Source organism: Colossoma macropomum, unplaced genomic scaffold, assembly GCF_904425465.1.
Source record: "Colossoma macropomum unplaced genomic scaffold, Colossoma_macropomum, whole genome shotgun sequence".
Lineage (NCBI taxonomy): Eukaryota > Metazoa > Chordata > Actinopteri > Characiformes > Serrasalmidae > Colossoma > Colossoma macropomum.
Window position 1 is genome coordinate 17,399,366 of NW_023494790.1, and position 18,696 is coordinate 17,418,061.

An 18,696-nucleotide genomic window follows, 5' to 3' on the forward strand; every position below is an offset into this window, starting at 1 on the left:
GTGAGTCATTTCCACTCAGCAGCTGCAGAGATGGCTGCTGTACTCATCTATGGTCTCTGTCTACTGTTTCTAACAGGTGAGTAGAGCTCTGATTACGTTTAAAAGCTAAACCAACTGTCTGTACTTTTAAGATTCTATATAGTCTTAACTAATAGGTCGTCAAATGCTTTTTAAAATGTCTTTTATGTGATAATAACATATAATAAGTAATTTCTTAATATTACTATGATGTAAAGTAGTTGGTCATTTGTGTGTGAACTAACTGCGGGGCTATGCTTTCTATGAAAAGCATCAGTATTAAATTCTATATAAATACATAGTAATAGATATTTAATAGATGTTTTGTAAGTCATATCATCTGTTAATAATAAGTGTTATACTAAAAAATGTAATTTGGCAGTTATATGATTGGTTACGTTTAGCTTTTCAATTAACATCAACTGTATATTAATGAACACTACACAAATGCAACTTAATTTTGTTATTGCAATGCCTTATACATTCTTTATAACATTGTCATAAATTCTAAATTCTTTTATCTATCACAACATATTACTGTTATTATAGGAAGCATTTCTGTTACAGTGCTGATAGATTCACTGTGAAGTGCAGCTTGTAATGGTTGTGGCTGTGACTTTTTCTAGCTCAAGAGGCTTTTGCCAAAAGAATATGCACTCCTCAGGATGTTCTGGATTACCTCAATCTGACCAGAAACAACGAGAAATTTACAACCTGTCGTCCTGTACTTGACTGGACACACCCAACAGTAGTGTACTTGGACGTCTACCTCTCTGCCATCATATCTGTGGTGAGGAGTGCACCTGTAAACTCATCCAACATGAATGCCGTTTTTTTCCTTTCCTACAAAATGTATTACTATGTAAATTCACTCATATATTTTCTTATTCTTAATTTTTCATCCTTCAGGAAATGATTACAAATGACTATTTGCTATGCTTAGGTTGTTTTAGTTTACATGGAGAAGGTTTGGCTAATGTACACAAAAGAACTATGTTTACCTCTTCAGTACCAATTCTTCTTATGTCTTTACAGATTGAAAAGTCACAAATCTTTGTTTCATATTTGTGGATGTCAGTGGTAAGTGCTCAGAATGCCTCGGTCTTTTACAATTAGCAAGTATTTCTAGTTATTCTTTGTGAAACTGCCTAGTGATCTTTATTATATAAGACAGATCAGAGAGTGAAATCTCTTGAAACACAATATCAGTGCCAAAGGTTTTATGAAGGTCTTAAAAAAATGGAGCCTACACTTGTTTTTCCAGATCACAGTGTATATGGATTGGCATAGACTTCACGGGTGTTTTTATAGGGGCCTATTAAGGGCACTAGAACCTGCAATCCTCCAATTGCAGTCTGCTGCAGGATATTCTGTAGGATTAGGGAGTTTGAAAAACTGCTATTGTTCCCAGTGGCTATTGGATCCAAAGCGATGACAGTGATGAAATGAAATGCAAGATTTCATTGGCCAATGGGGCCAAGCTACAGTTAAGTTTCTTTGACCATCCTATGTTAGCTACAAGCTTTAGAAAACTGTTCAGCACTCTATATGATCTACTAATATCAGAAGAATGTAATGCATTTTACCAAATCTCTCTATGACAAGTGAAACATTTTAATAAAATAAAATAAAAAAAAAACACAGATAACGCATCACATGATCATGTCAAATGACGTTCTATCAGATGATTTTTCTTTTTTTTTGGCTGCATCATGAAACTCGTTCCGTTCGTTGCAGCTATTGTGGCTCAGTTTCAAATGAGTTGCAGGACGCTACATTATTCAACTCTAGTGCAACTTAGTTTCATGTAGGTTTCAAGCAACTAAAGTTGTGTGAAAATTTCACTGTGTAAAGCCAGCCTGAGAGTTAAGATAAGAACTGAATCTGTTTCTTTTTTTAGACTTGGAGCAATGAGCTAATCTCTTGGAATCCTGATGATTTCTGTGGGATCACTCAAGTCTCTGTGCCAAGGGAGATGCTTTGGAAACCTGATCTTTCTATCAACGAGTTGTGAGTGTCTAAATAAGTGTTGGTTGTAAAATCTTCTTTACATGCCCAATGACATTCTTACATGCAGAGTTGTTCATTAACTGAAGCTCCCTTGTTATTTTCTGAGAGCAATATTCTGATTTCAGGTAGGAATTGTACAAAATTATCAAGCAGTCTTTATTAAGTGGTATTGTCCATGTAATACAGAGAGAAAGACAAACCAAAGATGAAGGAACAGACAACATGCAGTCCCTCTTTATTTTACAATGTGCGAGTTTGAAACACGCCTTCAACATATGGTTCCAGTATGAGAATAGATCATATGACTGTAGGAGGGGAGAGAACTCTGAGAACTTGGGCTGGAGTTCTGGGCAGCTTTTGCCATATTAGAGAATATCTGCCTCTGATTTTTGTTAGAAGGTCAGACCTACGGTGGCTCAGAACACCCAAAAAACTGCAAATAAAAGAAAACAAGCTGCAAACGCAGTAAAAACTTTTATCAAAATGATAACATATGCCCTGGATTTTACAAAGTCTCTGCAAAATAATAAAACTCCCTGCACATTCATAGACACTCTGCAAACACAGAAAACGCTGTTATGTTATGTTAAATGACTAAACCAGCGCTACATGCAGCTTCAGAAATGCTGCAGTCAGTCACAGCACAACTTTCTGTATTTGCAGTGCATTTGTAACGAAATGAAACGTAGTTTTCATTTCTCGCAAATTAGGCTGCTAATTTAGAGCAGAATCAGAAAGTTAGTCAGTTGTTAGTCAAATTTTCATTGCAAAATTTCTGTTTGTAAAACTGTTTTTAATTATATTTAAAAGAGAATATCATGTGTAACACATTTTTAGAACAGAAAAGGAGAACGGTCCACCGAGTCCTTATTTGTCCGTTACTCATAAGGGAGAAGTGACTATGGAGGAGAACATGAGACTCCACACTATCTGCACAATGGATGTCCACAAGTTTCCCTTTGATATCCAAAGCTGCCAAATCACCATTCTCTCCATCATTCATTCAAGTGAGTGCCTAAAACTACTCCATTTCATCTGCTGTACATACCTGATGCAGTTCAAGAAGAGAATTGAGCGTATAATTGTAGTTCATTTTTTTATTTTCTGCCCAGAAACAAAGCTGAATGTCTTAAAAGTGTTCATGAAGATACACAGTAGTCTTAATACAGACTTTAGGTTTTCAGGTGGCACACTTACAATACTCAGATTCAGATGCACACAGTTCTTGGTGCCATGACTAACACTGGAGAGCAGTGAGAATAGGACAGTAGGGATGCCGTAACAAGCTCAAATAGTTATTTAACAATTTATATTCTGAGAGTAGAGTTCTCTGTGCAAGGAAACTGACTGAATGCCAGACTGAATTCTATTGAAACCAAGCAGTAAAATGTAGGTCAGAATAACTGTGTAGAACTTTTGAAGGACATTTTTTTGTCAGAAGGTTGACAGAAAACTCTTTCCTGTTGGAATATGTTGACTTAGCTCACACTTGATGGTACATGAGACTGAATACTGTAAAGACCTGAACCCTTTCTTTACTACAGTACGTTTTATGAATATCATGAAAACAAAGTAATTCATTTTGTGTTTTTCTACCTCTTTTCTTACAGATAGTGAAATAAAGCTTATTGCTGCCTCCAATTCCTCAAAGGTGACACAGAACTCTAGAGAGTTTCTACTCAGTCAGGGCGAGTGGGAGCTGCTGGGCATGACTGTCGCTGAGGAGAATGTAACTTATTTTGACAGCAGCACGTGGGATTTCATTAAGTACACGGTAATGGCCAAAGATTAGAGTCAAAGCCACCATAAAAGAAGAACTATGAGGTGTCTCTGTGAATTGTTTGTTACTCATATTTGATCCAAATGGAGAGAAAACATTTGCACTATGCTATGAAATTGTGTGTAAATAATTCTTTTTCAGCTTTCTGTCTGCATGATTTGTCTTTTTTTTTACTCATGTGCAACTGAACTGGCCTCTTTCTTCAGGCCCCCTTGTGGCCTTTCTGCCTACACTTTAATAAATGTTGACCTGCTTGCTTACCTACAAAGATGACAATCCAACTTATGTCTAGTTTTGTCAAATCAAATCAAATCAAATCAAATCAGATTTATTGTCACATCACAAGAGTACAGGGACACAGGTGAGTGAAAAACTTGAGTGCGAGTTCCACAAATTATGCAGAGAACAGTATTTACACATAGATAAACAAAACTATAGATAGGATAGAAGAATAGATAAAACCAATTAAACTAAAATATATACATATAATCTTACACAATAACTTAAAAATAATAATATTGCACCGAGACATATAATATTGCACTGGGAATGTAGAGTGAGTGTAATCAACTATATACTATATATAGTAATGGATATTACAATGCTATGTAGATGTGCAAGTAATCACACTAGGTGTGGAGGTAGAAGATGGTACAGTAGGTGGCAGAGTATTTAGTAAAGTGCAAGGTACAGGAAGTTAAGTGGAAGCGCAGGGGGAGAGTATTGTCTTTGGATAGGTATTCAAAGTCCAGCTATGCAAGTAAAGTGCGGGAGTACAGTGGGTGCACGTACGTGTAATGGGAAGGGTTGGGCTGGGCAGAGCAGTGATTACTGGCTGTTCAATAGCCTGGTTGCATGGGGGAAGAAGCTGTCTTTGAGCCGACTGGTTCTGGCTTTTAAGCTTCTGAGCCTCCTACCACTCGGCAGCTGAGAGAACAGACAGTGACTAGGATGGGAGGGGTCCTTCATAATCCTTCTGGATTTCCTCAGGCAGCGACTGGTGTATAAATCCAATAGGTTAGGGAGCTGAACCCCGGTGATGGACTGTGCTGTCCGCACCACCCTCTGCAGAGATTTCCTCTCACGAACAGTACAGTTCCCGTACCAGGTGGTGATGCTGCCCGTCAGGATGCTTTCCACAGTGCAGGTGTAGAAGGTCTTAAGGATGCTGGGGTTCAGGCCAAACCTCCTCAGCCTTCTGAGGAAGTAGAGGCGCTGGTGGGCCTTCTTCACCACCTGTGAGGTGTGCACTGCCCATGTCAGGTCCTCGCTGATGTGAACACCGAGAAACTTAAAGCTGCTGACCCTCTCTACCGCAGTCCCATTGATGGAAATCGATGGGTGTACTGTCTCCTGCTTCCTGAAGTCCACGATCAGCTCCTTGGTCTTACTGACGTTTAGAGAGAGGTTATTCTCCTGGCACCAGTTTTCCAGGATTTTAACCTCCTCTCTGTAGGCCGATTCATCATTGTTGGAGATCAGGCCCACAACTGTTGTGTCGTCAGCAAACTTTATGATGACGTTGGAGCTGTGTCTAGCAGTGCAGTCATGGGTGTACAGGGAGTACAGGAGCGGGCTGAGCACACAACCCTGGGGGGCTCCGATGTTGAGGGTCAAAGAGGAGGATGTGATACTTCCCATCCTTACCACCTGCCGTTGTATATCATACAAATTAAAATATATTACATTAACTATATCAAAGAAAAGTATGGTTCAACTCTGAGACTTCCAAAACAGGCAAAAGTTGCAATTGCTACTGTGAAAACAGGCTTAACTAAAATTTTTCATATTACAGTTTTTTCTCACCTCTTTTCTTAGATATCAGTCAGAAGGATGCCTCTACTATATATCCTCAATTTCCAGTTGCCGGTGCTGTTCTTGCTTGTGTTAGATCTGGCCTCTTTCTTAATACCTGACACTAAAGGAGAAAAACTGAGCTTCAAAGTGACCGTGCTGTTGGCCATTTCTGTTCTACTTCTCATCCTGAATGATATCCTACCATCTAAATCTGACCAATCTCCTCTGATGGGTAAGAGCAGCTTTCAGACACTGTTCAAAAATTACTTCACTTACCAGCAAGTATATATGAAATATAGGCTCAAAGGACAGGATCAATAATTGCAGATTTATCATGTAACAAATAAATATATTTATTTTACTGAAGATTTACATAAATATTGTTTTAATTTATATATAATTTAAATGATAATTAATAGATACATGTTCTTTGCTTATACACCCTGCAGCAACCTACGTCATCTTCATATTTGCCTTCATGCTATTGAGCCTCCTGGAGACGATTTTGGTGACCTATCTGATTGAACTGGACTTGGCATCTGAAAAGCAAGTCAGTGAGAACAGACCAAGAAGCTCCTTTCACTTTCTGAAAACCTGAAGAGCTCTTCACCAAAAGGAATGGAGACACTACTTCTGAGAAGGGTAGGCATGACTTTCACTGACCATCTGCCAATCAAATTAAATCATATTACCAACTTAAAAGAAATATTAAAGTTATAGTTCAGTAAACCAGATTTACACTTTATCCCAAATGTAGTGCATCAGTCAACATGCTGTTACAGATAATAGTATGTCATACAGTGTAACCACATGAGCAAGTTTATTTGAGATTACTTAACAATGTAAAGCGAGAGTGTGATGATTTGGGTGCCCAGTTTGCAAACCTTGTATTTACGAGTTTTACACATTTTCAACTTACATAGTTTTATAGTTTACAGTTTATACAATTGACAAAATTGTAATGTATGGTTTACACAGTTTACTAATTTATATAGTTTACAGTTTACACTGTTGGCAGAAATGTAATTTACAGTATACAATTTTGTATAATTTACATACAAATTTGTGTAATTTACTGTTTACCCAGTTTACAGATTGTTGTGACTTACTGTTTACACAAATTACAAATTTGTGCAATTTACTGTTTACACAAATGATGAATTAGTGTAATTTACATTTTCCTACATTTCAAATTAAATTCAAATTAAGTTGTGCAATTCAAATTTTATACAACTTATGAATTTGTGTAATTTAAGGTTTACACAATGTACAAATTTGTATAGTTTAGAATCTACATAAGCTATAAATTGGTGAAATTTACAATTTACACTGTTTGCATTCATTCATTCTTTCATCTTTAACTGCTTAATCCAGCTAGTGTCACGGTACACTGTTTACAGATTTATCTTTTTATTGTCAGCCACTTTACCTGAAACGTCTTTGAATCATCTTGTGTTTCAGATGGGAAGAGAAAGCAAGGAAGCGATGGCTGTACCTCCTCTGGAGTGAACTCGTCCAGTGAGTCTGTGATGGAGTTGGGAGCAGCAGGAGCGACGGCTGATCTGCGCCTGCTGCAGCTGATCCTGGAGCAGTTGCAGGCTCTCAGGAAGAATTTACCTAAGGATGCTCTGAAAACTCATGGCAGAGACAGCCACTGGAGCCAAGTGGCCAAACGCATCAATGCAGCTTTCTTTGTTTTCTATTTCTGCTTCATCTTTCTGTTTCTCATCCTCATCAGTTTGGAATGGATAGGATAGTCATTAAACCCTATGACTCATCGTTACAGCAAAGCTATGGTTGTATTAGTCCACACTATGACCTTTCAGAAACAATAGGCTTTCTTTTACACACCAGTATCTGCTGCTGTCTCTTTACCGTGTATTCTTATTCATGAACTCTATATCTCTGTAACAGTGCTGAATGTCTATGAAGTGGGTATTAGTGATAGATAAAGAAACAATCAGTAGAGAGAGAACACGGTGAACTGATACAAGTAGTTGTTCTTGAGAACCTTTTTCTACGAACAACACCTTTACTGAGCAGATCCACACACACCCAAACACACCTACATTCACCTACAGTAGTATGCAAAAGTTTGGGCGCCCCTGGTCAGATTACATGTTTTGTTGATGTTCTAAGTGAAAATAAATGTGGCCTAAGCAAATGTTATGGCACATTTTATATTTTGTTTTATTTTTTCCATGTTAAACTTGGCAAAAAATAGAAGTTGTGCTCTAAAACACCACATTCACGTTTGTTCCCTGTAGAGCTGTACTTATTTTTTTACTTCACAAATCAAGCACAAAGGTGTACTATTCATTCACTTGGTAAAATGCAAACGTATACTTTTAATTTGCATGCTACAGAACACAGTTGTCTGTGGTTGAATATGCTGGAATTTTGGTATGGTTAAATGAAAAGATGTTTAGTTAAAATATCATTGTGTAAGCCTCATACTGACATAAACCTCAATAAATAATTTTATCTATGTAATTATTATGAACTTAAATTATGAACACGTTCATTTTGTTGCTCACCACTGGTTCACATTGGTATTAGTGTGGACTGAGGGCCATAACCTGTAAATCTATACAAAATTAATAATTATTAGAGGTGGGTACAGCAGCCTAAACCATCCTGAAGTAAAATTATTGTGCTTTCAGTGAGAACTGCAGCTCTCAGTAAAGTGGAGAAAAAAAGGACTGAGCTCCACATAGAACTAAAGTGGAAACTTTTTAATACATACAGCGTCTGTCAGTCTACCAGCATAGGACCTAAAGTTTGTTATTCACTTTTTTGTATCGTTTTGGTGTAAAATAAAATATTAAAGCTTGACAGTAAGTAAGTGAAGTTGTAAAGCTGTCCAGTGCCATCACATGCACAAAAAAGTAATTCAGACCTGAATTTGAGGGACTGAGTAAAAAAGCAGATTCCTTTCCTCGCAAATAAACTAAAGCATACTGAAAGGTAGGGTCTTTTAGAACAAGGGTGGGCTGGATTGCTGCACAGTTGTGTGATTTCCCTGCTCAAACACACCTGATTCAACTCAGCAGTTAGTTATCAGATTTAGTTGGTGTGTTAAAGCAGGAAAATCCTCAAACTATGCTTAATTCTGGCCACTGCATCCCCACACCTGATTCAGAAAAACTCAGAAAAGGACAAATCTGTCAAAACTATACATAAGTACATAGAATCGAGTAAGGGCTCAGGAAAAAATCTGAACTGCTACTTAATCACTACTCATGCACTCCTGCTACTGAAGTGGAGAAATATTAACTGAGTAGAAGAATTAAATCATACACAATCAAACACATTAAACAATCACTAATTAGAAGTATTAAATAAATGGAAGCATTTACTCAACATATTGATTAATAATTAGGCGTATTAAAGGGAAATTCCACTGATTTTTCAAAATTTCTCCATAAGTCTTTCGTTGTGATGTAAACAAAGTCATTCACAGTGGCTTGATATGGAATGCTTCATTGTAGAGAAAATTACAGGCTCAGATTTCTTTACAGCGGTGGTGATGGGAACCAGGGGTCGCCAAGCATACAATACAAATATATCCATTTTGTTTACTATCCAAAACTACCAGTGAATCTACACGTCTTCTGAGTTTGTATATGTAATGTTGATGATAAAATAGTAGAAAAACTGAAAAAACATGTTTTATTTGTGGACTATTTTGCCTTACAGAACCCTGCATGTAACCCTCCACCATGAATGGATTGAAATAAATGGATTAACAAGACGTTTTAGGACAAAACTTTATTACAAAACTATGTCTCAGGCATCAGGCACGGTATTCATAACCATTTTGTGTAATAACATTCTGTGAGGGAGCTGTTAAAGGCGTTAAACACTTCAGATGTCTGGTTCCTGGTGAACAATTCTGACTCGGTAAGTTTCTTCAGAATGGAACATTTCAGACCAAACCACTCTAAATGACTTTGTTAACATTTTAACCACATAATTTAATAATGTGGAACTTTTGAAAAGTTGGTGGAATTGCCCTTTAAATCAAGGGAATGGATGAACGCAGTAGAATGATGGCAGTTGTAATACTGAAACCCTGTCTCTGATAATTACTTATTCCTCTAGCAATAAAATAAAATAAAAAAGGTTAAGAAAGATGAATGCAGTTCTCTCTGCAGTGCCCCCTCCAGCGGGCAGGGGGCGCCACATTCACAGCAAAACGGTACTCGTAGCGGCCGCTGCAGCATCAGCCTCAATGAATGACGTGGATTTTCTCTGAATTTCAACTTGTGAATTTGGGGAGCTGAGCTGCAAACAACAGAGTCTCCTTCTGGGTTTTAATCAGCATAACTGAACCCTCGATAAGGGAGCAGTGTGTGTTCACAGCAGTGAGAGGTGAGGGCTTAGTTAACGTTTCGTGACTGGTGGTCTTAACTGCAGTGTGGCTAAGTGAGCTAGCGGGCTAACTTTTCTCATTCAGACAGTCAACTGTCAGAAGCTTGGAGCTCGGTCGCTACTCAGTTAACCTACTGTTACTGTGGTTATTTCCATTCGTCATAGTTCAGCGTATTTATAACAGCCTTCTGTTTTTGACTTCCAGCCCAAATTCATTAGCTTTACTCTGCTTTAACAGAATGAATAAAGCCAAAACTGAAAACCTTCGAGAGAAGGTGGAGGGGAACGAGCTGGATCTCAGTCTGAGCAACCTTACAGATGTACCGGTCAAGGAGCTCGTAAGTGTGAATATGAATTTAAAAGTGTGATTATAGGCTTATTTCTGCAAGTAGTGCACTTGCAAAGTGTAAGATGGTTCTTCAACGTTTCTTTGGTAAAGAGAATTGGTTCTGTTTAGAACCATGAATTCTGTGTGAAGCAGTTCACGCTTAAACGGTTAAATAATTCTATAAAGCGCCAAAAAGGGTTCTTTTATTGTTATAAGCTTGACATCGTAATAATAGCTGAACCCTTTTTGGTGCTATAGCTATATAACCATTTAAAAAAAAAGGTTCTATGTAGAATCTGAAGAACAGCTTCACCATGCCATTTAATGCCATACCAATTTAAGCATGAAGTGGTTCTATGTAGAACTCATGGTTCTAAATAGAGCCATTTCCTTTACTAAAGAACTCTCAAAGAACCATCTATTTTAGAGTGTAACTAACATATGTAGTACTCAGTCATTCATTTATTGTGGTGGTATCAAAAATACAAAAGCTTTTCATTATTTGCTTGATTCTCTTTTCAGGCTGCACTTCCTAAAGCAACTGTTTTGGACCTCTCCTGTAATAATCTCACAACTCTTCCCGTAAGTCAGTGACTCATTTTTGTATGTTTATTATTTGTTCATATTGCCAGGCTATCCTAATGTTACTACTTAAGATGACCATTGCATCATATTACCGTTCTAGTCACATATTTAGGCATGGAAGCTCTTTGACTACACTGTGCAAAAGTCAATAATTTACCGTGTTGTAAAATTGACTCCATATGTGCCCAGCCTGAATTCTGTACCTTGACACACCTGGTGAAAGTTGACCTGAGCAAGAATCAGCTAATAAGCCTGCCAGAGGAAATGGGTCGACTAAGCAGTCTACAGCATCTGGATCTCTACAACAACAAGCTGACCATGCTGCCTCTCAGTTTCTCACAACTTAGGGTACGTCCAGGAGCTCTTTTCATTCAGGCTGTATCATGTTTATGAAACACATCACCTTGATCCCTGGTGACCTCTTCCCCTGAGTTTATGGCGATGTTCTTGTGAATGTCTCTGTTGGTAGACTCTCAGATGGCTGGATCTCAAAGACAACCCCTTGGAACAGTCGCTGGCCAAGGCCGCAGGAGACTGCCTGGATGAGAAACAGTGCAAGCAGTGCGCGGCAAGGGTGAGCTAATACATACATATTTCTGCACTGAAGATGAGGGGTTGTGTAATTTGTGTAACATTTGAGTACTAATTAAGCTCTAAACAGAAACCTAGAGGTAAAATGGGTATTCAGATACTAAAATAAAATGCAGTCAAAAGGGAAACCTCAAAGTAGTCCAGACTACTTTTCACTGAATTACAGTACAACTAAAACTATGATTTAGCTTTGCTTAAATAGTGTTTTTCATATCCATTCTGTTCCAGGTTCTCCAACACATGAAGGTTCTGCAAGAAGAAGCAGACAAAGAACGAGAGCGCCGGCTGTTGAGGGAGAAGGGTAGGTGGGATGCCAAAAATAGCAGTACCCAAAAATATTACATGGGTGCGACTCTTGGAATGCAAGATACTGATGTGTAATCAACAGAATGTACATGTTCACAGAATGTACATCTAGTATTACATTTGAACTGTCACATTTCACTTATCCTTTTTGTTCATTTCTTTCCTTTAGAACTAGAAAAGAAGAGAGAAGCTAAGCAAAGGGAGAAGGAAGCCAAGGAAAGAGAAGCACAAAAAAAGAAAAAGGCTGAAGAGAAGGAGAGGAAAAGGAAGGAGTACCAGGCACAGATGGCTGCTCTGGCTGCACAAGAACAACAGAAGAAGAAGAAGGAGGAGAAGAAAAAGAAAGCCAGTCAAAATCAAGGTGTGTTTAATCCATCTGTCTCATCCCATGTTGCACATATATATTGCATTACATATAATAGAAATAATACCTTAAGACGTTTTCACAATACATGATATTTCACTGTATATATTTTTTCTGATGTCTGCTAAGTTGGAAAAATTAGTAGTAGTGCCACATTTACAACACACTATCAAAACTATGAATACAGTGATTTAAATTGAACATTTCACATACTGTGATACACTAGATTCAAAACAGGACTAATTATCTTTGCTTTGTAGACAAACATGCAATTGGCAAGTGCTCTCCATATCCATGATAAGTTCAGAAAAGCATATTAGGACATATTGTGACATAATTTGAGTCAGTGTTGTCATATTGCCCAGCCCTAATTCCAATTCCAGTAAATGTTAAAACTAAACTTTGTCATGTTACGTAGTATTCTGTAGTGCAGCAATGGATCCCTCAGCCGCATTGGTTTAACGCCACTCACAATTTTGTGTTCTCGGCTGTCAGTGTTAGTAAAATACTCAGAATGCCTTATGCAAATACCACTACAGTATACCAATACAGTTTTCATACAACTGAGAATCCTATGGGGATTAAGAAATGCCGACTGCTAGCATAGTAACAAATACAGATGTGATATTTGGCTCCCTAGCAGTACATTAGCTATCTGCCTTCCTTTTGCATTAGCAAAAGTCAACTCCAAACAACCTGCCTTTAAGAATCTGCCACAAAGTACATATTTTACTTTTCTGAAATATTTCCCAACTTTAAGATACTTCATCAGAAAGGGGTTTTTCTAGTCTTTAAACCAGAAAATCTCATGCTGACTTCAGGTGCTAATCAACAGGTCGGAAAGTTGTAGATATCAGATGGTTTACTAGTAAATACAGCTTCACCCCGTTTGGGTGCTTGTTCAAAGATTTGCTCCACACACAGGAAAATAAAGCATGGTGGTCTGGAGAATATATATATCTTGCTTTTTCTTTGCTATATTAAATAGAACACAGATCTCATAGAAGTGCATTGGGCATAGTGGTGAAGGTGAAAGTTTGCATTATATCTCATGAACTTGTAAATACGAATTTGTCAGCCATTCAAGTGCAGTTTACAAGTGCAAAAACTGGTATTTCCAGGTTTCTGACACCACTCGAATGCAGCATCACTCTAGAGCAGTGGTCACCAACCCTGGTCCTGAGGATCTCCCTTCCTGCAGAGTCTAGTTCTAACCACAACACAGCTACACCTGCTTCAGCTAATTCATGTATTTTTAAAAATGTGATTGGCTATATCAGAAGCATTGGTGTTGGTCAGGGAGGGGCAGCATGTTAGATGCAGTTTGGAACTTGTCAGAAAAGAGTAGGATTGATGACCACTGCTAGAGGCTACTGTAGGTAGTACTGTAGGAGGCGAGTGGGCATGTTTACAACAGATGAAGTGATTGTTACATTTTTCATTTTGTCTGGAGAGCCACTTTGAAGTTAAGAATAAGAACATTGTTTCCTTCTCTAATGAAAGTTACCATTTGGAGCTAAGAGGTTTTCGTACAATAACACAATATATTAATGAATCTATCACAGTTTGTCTGTCTCATGGTTGATGCTCTGATTCTCCTTCCTGCAGATAAAAAGAAGCCCACAGTGAGCGTGCCTCCATCCAAGCGTTCTTTATGTTCTCGGCTCTTCTCTTGGCTTCTCCGGCTTCTGCTGCTGCTCATCGTAGGAGCTGCAGGAGTAATTACAGTTTGTCAGGTGACCGAGTTGAGGAAGGAACCATTCTGTACGCCCATCAATCTGTACGTGCATGATACGGTGAGCTGGGCTCAAGGCCTGGAGGTAGTGCAGCAAGTCATTCAGAAAATCTCTGACCTCCAAGCATGAGAACCTGGTTTGTCAGACCTAGGCACCCGCCTCCGTTCAACTTGGAAAGGGAAATATGAGGCTGAGGCAGGACCCTTCTCGTGGATATTCTACGGAATTGTTGTTCCACTGTTTCTGTGTCTCTTTTATAAAACTTGGCATGATTTGCCTGAATGGGCCAATGGGTTGAGTCCTGCTCTACTGTCTAATGAGTCAAATTGCCAAAACAGAACAGGGAAAGTAGACTTCACGTCTAAGTGGCTGCTTTGCTACTGAACAATGAGATTTGTATATCCTGCCTTGAAATGTGACCTTTGGCGCCTTATATAATATCATGCATAAAAGTCTTATAATAAAACAAAACCAGTCGCTTAATTTGAAGCATGCCTATATATTTATAGTTGTGTAGGAAAAGTCCTTTGAATTAATCAAGGCATCAGCAAACTTTGACCAAGCCTGACCAGATGGAATTTAAATGTACATGCAGCATGTATGAAACATGCCATTTTCTGTTCCATCTCACTCTGGACAACACAACGCACCAGCTTAAACTGCTCCAAATTAAATATACCTTGCTGAATCTCGAGTTAATTATGTTGTATCTAATATGACATTTGTGCTGTAATCTAGAACCTCAGAGCGTCAGGAAGCCTGGTTATCCAGGAATCGTCTTCCACAAAAGGGTATAACCAAATGTATGTATTTGTATACATTTGTAAATTTTTTTAAAAAAAGGAATCTTAAATGTTGTTCTGGAAACGGTGTTTTCATTCAGGGAGATTAACAGCATGAATAAATGTCACCATGATGAAACGTGATGTATATGGATTTTCTCAATGCTTGCATGTTACTTAGTGCACAGTGGTAGTTTTATTGATTTTGGTTGAAATTCAGGGATCTTATAACTGTGAACACCAACTGTTTAAATAAATTAATTCGTATGTATTCATATTTAACATCAGAGCTTCATATGCATGTTCTCTTTTTGCATTACCTTTGTAATTAAAAACACAATCACAATAACAACACAACAGGTGAGATTAACTACCTTTTACAGTTTAGTTTCTGTTTTAAGTAATCCCTCTTTTTAAAATTCATTAAAGGCAAATTCCACCAACTTTTAAAATTTTCCACATAACCAAATTATTAAGATTTAAAGAAAGTTGTTCATAGTGGTTTGATGTAAAATGCTCTGTTTTAAATAAATTACTATGCCAGAATCCTTTACAGTGGTGGCGATAGGAACTAGATATCTGAAGCATCTAATGCCTCTAAAATCTCCCTCACAGAAAATGGCTATGAACACATTGCCTGATGGCTGAGACTTTGTTTAACTATAGTTTTTAGATGAAGTTTGGGCTTAAAATGTACTTTTTCAAAACATGCAGGGCATTGTACAGCCAAATAGTACCTAGTAGCACCCAAAGTTTTTGAGATTTACCACTTTTTGCCTGTTCACTGTTTGCATGTTCACTGGTGGTTTTGTCTAATAAATCAAATGGTTATATTTGTGTTGTAGACAATGTGAACCTTAGATCATCCCCATTATAAAGAAATCCTAATTGGTAAGTTCCTCTATAGTGCACCAGTTTACATCACTTTCAATGACTATTTTTATCTTAACAACTGAATTATGCAGAAATATTCAATAATCGGTGGAATCCATCATTGCACTGGTGATTTTGCAAAAATATGTGCTAAAAACAATGTTGAGGCAATCTTCAAAACATACATTTACAAAGAGAGGGAAACAGGAGATGTGCAAATCATTCAGCATGATAGACCCTAATATAGTCTGTACATCACAATACATTTTTAGTTGCCTTTAGTATTACACTGAATGCATGAAACTTTTTTTAATTTTACTCCAGTTGCTCTGTGGCTTTTGTGGAATTGTAGGTGTGGTACCATGACCAGTATATTTTAAAACTCACTCTAAAACCTGACCTTAGCTTTGATGAGCCGCCATGGTTAAAGAGTGTTTTCCCTCATGCCTGTAGTTCTTCAGTTTTTGATACTCTCTCTCCTGCATACAGTCCAGGGTGGCCAGCAGCTCTTGCTGTAATGCCTCATTCACGGTCAAACCGAGAGTGACTTCCTTGAACACCTCACTGCTGGAAAGCTAGAGAGGAGAAAAATGTAAGGTATGGTCTTGTGGTTTAAATAGGCATTCTTATTTCAAATTATGGGACCGATTAATTCTTAGAGTTCATTTATCTCTTACCACATGAAAGTGGATTTTCTTGAACATAGCTATGCTGACTTTGTTCTCCAAACCAATCTTGACTTCAAATTTTTTGACTCCAAGTTTGTTGATTCCTGTGGAGGTACATAAATCACAGACTAAACATACAATTCATAGAGCATGAAGGCTTGGATCAGGAATGTCCATCTTATCCACAAAGGGCTAGTGTGGCTTCAGGTTTTCAAGCAAGAGCACACCTGATTCTACTTATTTAATCAGTTGGTCAGATTGACAGTGAGTGCTCCTGCTTGTTTGGAACGAAAACCTGCAGCCACACCGGCCCTTTACAGATATGACAGGACACCCCTGGCCTTATTGAGTTTTTCATCTCCAGCTTACCGTAGCATATCATCATGCGTGCCACTTCTTTGCCAAGTCCTTTACCTCTGTAGCTGGACTCTGGGGAAAAAGTTCTCTAGTCACTTAAAAGTCTTTGCATAAAATAAAGTTACAGAAATTCTAGTTAACCATTACAATGACCACCTGCAATCATGAGCTCCAGTTCTGCCAGGGATGGGTCACTGGGGTCTGTCAAGAAGATGTTGACATCTCCCACCATGCACTCCTCCTCTGGAAAGCTGGGATCTGCCCATCGTTGCTTATCCAGGATGATGAATGTGCACTCTGAGAAGCCAAGATGAACACAAAGGACATAGTAAGAGATGCGTAATGAAAAAAAGGGCCCCAGCATGTCCAAATGTTTGTACACACCTGGTCATCCCACTTTTCTCTTTTCTTTTTTTTTTTTTGAAGGGTATTCATAGAAAATGTGCCCCTGTTACTGCAGTAACAGCATCTATGGCTTTGAGAAGGCTTTACACTAGATGTTGGAACTTGCTGTGAGAATTTGATTGCATTCAGCCACAAGAGCATTAGTGAGGTCAGGTACTGATGTTGGAAGATTAGTTCTGGATCCAAAGGTACTGTCTGGAGCTCCATCACTTCAGAGAATGCAGTTCCATTGCACCACAGCCCAATACCCCTCAAGGTGGTCCCTGGCGTCTCATTCTATTGGCAATGCTTTTCTATGGACATTATATAAGCTGTGTGCGCAGGTGAATGGCTGTGTCAGCAATGAGGGCAAGTTAAAGTGGCTGGATTCACTGATTACAAGGGGTGTCTGGATACTTCAGGACAGAGTATGTACGAAGGACTCACTGTCATTGTCTTCTCTCCAGCTTCTCTGCATTTCATACTCCTCCTCCAGAGTCAGAGGCTCAGATGCGGTCAGCTTCTGCAGTTCTGGAGAGGCCATCCATTGGTGATATCTGAAATTGGTATCATTTTAGTTACGCTCCATATGGAGTGAGTAAGATGGTCACAGATTTGTTTGTGTGTGTGTGTGTGAGCGACTGAGAGAGAGTGTAGAACTGATACCTGGGTACATGCTCCGCGTTGTAGGGAACCAGCACAACATGCTTCCCCTCTAGTAACGTGTTTTCATTTATTCTCATCGTTCAGAGTCTAGACGAAAAGAAAATCTTTGTCAGAATAACTGAACACTTCTCATCTCATACCGAGCATTTCATCTGTCATAGAGGATTCAGAGCCCTTACCTGCTGCCAACAGCGAATACAACCGAGGAGCAAGTTTTTTATGTATCACTTGGAATCAGATCTGTTCATATCATACTGTTAAACGCTCAGTACGTCACGCTGTCAGTGTAAATACTGAAACTGAACCAGTGTTTTGATTTAACGGATGCAAAACTCACCGACCTCTCAAAGCGCACCGGATCGGACGTCATCAATATGCGCGTGAAAAAGCCCCAGCCTGCATTAGCCTGCGGTGACCGCGAGGGGTCGCCTGACTTCACCTACAGACGCACGCTAAAGCTGTAGATGTATATAAATACATATCCGCTACAGAGAACTTCTGCACCTTTAATGCACAATTACTGTTTATGTTCTGAGTTTAACACATGTGAAAGTGTGTCCTGTGCAAAAGTTCGGACACATTTCTCTAATCTGTTAAAAACAGACTATGAAAACAGAAACTGTGCGCTAATATTTAGAGGAAAATGTCATATTTGAGTTAGAAAAACAATGAACGAACGTAATACGACCGGGGTGTTCAAACCTGTAAACATATATTTAATGTATATAGACCAAAAGAAATTTGTCGACATATTCTTTCCAGCGTGCACGGAAGTAGAGAAGATCCAGATGTGTGTGTGTGCACGCACATGGAGAGCCCTCCACAAATATTGCCCCCCTGTTAATCATGAGCAAAGTGGGCTGTAAAAAATATTTTTATCACTTATCCTTTTGATCTTTCACTGAAAATATTGGCAAAAACCTAACCTTTATTTATATATAATGGTATAATGATTGAAAGAAAAAAACTAAATCTTGTCATGACAAAAAAATAATAGTAATAAATTTGTATGTGCCAGAATTATTGGCACCTCTGAAAATTCTCGATAGTGAAATCTAACTGAAATATATTCTCATT

General features: G+C 38.4%; 3 protein-coding genes across 3 annotated transcripts; 2 read left to right on the forward strand and 1 right to left on the reverse strand.

The window, feature by feature from the left end:
• Positions 1 to 30: 30 nt before the first annotated feature.
• Positions 31 to 7,362, forward strand: LOC118808946 (5-hydroxytryptamine receptor 3A-like). The gene is made up of 9 exons (XM_036571827.1): positions 31 to 76; positions 645 to 808; positions 1,054 to 1,098; positions 1,919 to 2,028; positions 2,866 to 3,035; positions 3,639 to 3,802; positions 5,627 to 5,837; positions 6,055 to 6,159; positions 7,067 to 7,362. The coding sequence occupies exons 1-9, from the start codon at positions 31 to 33 to the stop codon at positions 7,360 to 7,362; spliced, it is 1,311 nt and encodes a 436-aa protein (XP_036427720.1).
• Positions 7,363 to 9,797: 2,435 nt separating this feature from the next.
• lrrc59 (leucine rich repeat containing 59) lies at positions 9,798 to 14,810 on the forward strand. Its single transcript, XM_036572387.1, has 8 exons — positions 9,798 to 9,979; positions 10,218 to 10,317; positions 10,830 to 10,889; positions 11,082 to 11,240; positions 11,362 to 11,466; positions 11,712 to 11,784; positions 11,959 to 12,150; positions 13,762 to 14,810. The coding sequence occupies exons 2-8, from the start codon at positions 10,219 to 10,221 to the stop codon at positions 14,016 to 14,018; spliced, it is 945 nt and encodes a 314-aa protein (XP_036428280.1). The 5' UTR covers positions 9,798 to 9,979; position 10,218; the 3' UTR covers positions 14,019 to 14,810.
• nat9 (N-acetyltransferase 9 (GCN5-related, putative)) lies at positions 12,309 to 17,985 on the reverse strand. The gene is made up of 8 exons (XM_036572388.1): positions 17,799 to 17,985; positions 17,620 to 17,706; positions 17,401 to 17,510; positions 16,726 to 16,866; positions 16,582 to 16,641; positions 16,222 to 16,316; positions 15,945 to 16,119; positions 12,309 to 13,863 (listed from the first exon to the last, which is right to left on the reverse strand). Exons 2-7 carry the CDS (start codon positions 17,694 to 17,696, stop codon positions 15,946 to 15,948), a joined length of 657 nt encoding a protein of 218 aa, XP_036428281.1. The 5' UTR covers positions 17,697 to 17,706; positions 17,799 to 17,985; the 3' UTR covers positions 12,309 to 13,863; position 15,945.
• Between the last annotated feature and the right edge of the window lie 711 nt (positions 17,986 to 18,696).